The sequence below is a fragment of the Bombina bombina genome, chromosome 2, assembly GCF_027579735.1.
Source record: "Bombina bombina isolate aBomBom1 chromosome 2, aBomBom1.pri, whole genome shotgun sequence".
Taxonomy (NCBI): Eukaryota; Metazoa; Chordata; class Amphibia; order Anura; family Bombinatoridae; genus Bombina; species Bombina bombina.
In genome coordinates, this window is record NC_069500.1 from 797,313,089 (window position 1) to 797,315,335 (window position 2,247).

General features: G+C 31.3%; 1 protein-coding gene across 1 annotated transcript; it reads right to left on the reverse strand.

Moving 5' to 3' along the window:
* Positions 1 to 724: 724 nt before the first annotated feature.
* LOC128647283 (olfactory receptor 11L1-like) lies at positions 725 to 1,978 on the reverse strand. The gene is made up of 2 exons (XM_053700075.1): positions 1,156 to 1,978; positions 725 to 825 (listed from the first exon to the last, which is right to left on the reverse strand). The coding sequence occupies exons 1-2, from the start codon at positions 1,976 to 1,978 to the stop codon at positions 725 to 727; spliced, it is 924 nt and encodes a 307-aa protein (XP_053556050.1).
* Positions 1,979 to 2,247: the final 269 nt, after the last annotated feature.

Below are 2,247 nucleotides of genomic sequence, written 5' to 3' on the forward strand. Positions count from 1 at the left end.
TTATTCCTACTAGTTTTCTGAAGGGGATGCAAAATGGAGTATAATGAAAAAAGGTTATTGAAATATTATCATTCAACTGCCCATTAGTATTTTTTTGAATGACATAGATAGGGAACCTTTGATGTTATCAGAAAATGAATGATTGATAATTGCAATATTTAAAATAAGAATGCCTCAGACACTGTTATTTACTAGGCGCACTCTTTTGCATTCAGTATGAATAAATGCAAGAGGTATATTTTGAAAGTGCAAAATCTGCTAAAAATATATATAATTATATATTTTGTGTGGGTATTTATGTCTTAATATATAAAACATATAAATAAAAAATAAATTGAATAAAATTAAATTAATAAAACAAATTAAAAAATCTTTAGAGCAGAGATCAGAAATGGTTTAGTGCTGTTAGTTTTTTATTAGTAAACATTATGAATTTAAAGAACTAGTAAATACAACAGAATTGCATAATCAAAAAATGCACAATAAAAGTCTATGCAATATCATTTACATTTAATTTTATGTAAGCAATAGATTTTTTTCTAACAAATTTCAACATTTTCTTTACACTGTAAACTCTTGCACACGCTCAACAGTAGCTGGTGCCTCATGAAGTATGCATATAAAAAGACTGCACAATTTTATAATATATATAATTATAATTAATTATATATATATTTTTACTTTTTGACTTTAGTGTCCCTTTAAAGTTTAGATAGTTAAACATTCATGAAATTTTTTTGACATATTTTCTTAAGGCAGTCTTGATTTCATAGATGCTATATATTAGAGGATTGAACAATGGAGTAACCACTGTATACATTAGGGCAGTGTTTTTCAACCAGTGTGCCGTGGCACACTAGTGTGCCGTGAGAGATCCGCAGGTGTGCCACGGCAGACTGACAACAGTGTGACATATTTTTTAAACTTTGCTTGTTTTTTACTCCCAGTGCAGGGGTAGTTTGTAGGAGGCATGGCATAACAGCACAATACATACAGTATGTGTGTGTTTGTGTGTATGTGTATATATATATATGCTGTATTAGGCTACAATGTGTGATTTTTTTTTAAATTTTGGGATGGTGGTGTGCCACGGGATTTTTTAATGTAAAAAAGTGTGCCACGGCAAAAAAAAGGTTAAAAATCACTGCATTAGGGAAAGTATTTTATTCACTTTAAGCAATTGACCTTTAGATGGAACCACATAAAGAGTAAAAAGCGTTCCATAAAAAATGCACACAACTGTTAAATGGGAAGTGCATGTGGAGAAAGCTTTCTGTATTCCTATAGTAGACTGAATCTTGAGGATGCTTTTGAAGATACGCACATATGTTGCACTTATAAAGACTATTGGAAATATAGTTAAAGGAGTAGCTTGCAATGAATTGTCCAAATCTATAGCAAAAGTGTCTGAACAAGAAAGTTCTAAAAGAGGGGCAAGATCACAAAAAAAATGATTAATCATGTTTGAGTGACAAAAATGTAATTGACTTATCAAAAATGCTGCAATTATTGAAATTAAAGAGCTTATGGACCAATATCCTATAACCAACTTTAGTTGAAGATTGTAGTTCATAATGGTGGAGTAATGGAGAGGTTTACAAACAGCCAAATATCTGTCATATGACATAACGGTGAGTAACAGACATTCTGCTGCTAAAGATGTACCAAAGAAATGAACTTGTGTGATACAACCACTGAGAGGTATGGTGCTTCCTTGTCTCAGAATGACCTTTAACATGTTGGGTACAATGTTTGTGGTCAGTAAAATGTCAGATAATAAAAGGTGACTGAGAAAAAAATACATAGGTGAATGTAGATGTTGACTTAGGGTTACTAGTGTTATAATCATGACATTTGCAACTAAAGTCAAACAATAAATTATAAGGAACATTAAGAAAATTGGAATCCTAAAGCAGTCAAGTTGTTGAAATCCCAAGAGTAGAATTTCTGTAACTATGGTTTGGTTTTGTGCTTCCATTTCCTACAGAGAAGCAAAATAGATCAAAGATAACACTGTGTAGTAAAATACTTTTGCAAGTATTTCATAAAATGTTCATGCAGTGAGACTAGAAAATGATCAAGTCACCACCAAAAAATTAGTCTTTCAACAAATAAAAAAACAGTTTACCTCAGTTTATTAATGCTATTATGCCAAATGAAGCTTGATAACAGAAGTTTGCAAAAATATAAAAAGAGGTGGAGAAGCCCACTCTTTAAAACAGACTACATGTATAGCACTCAAGGGGT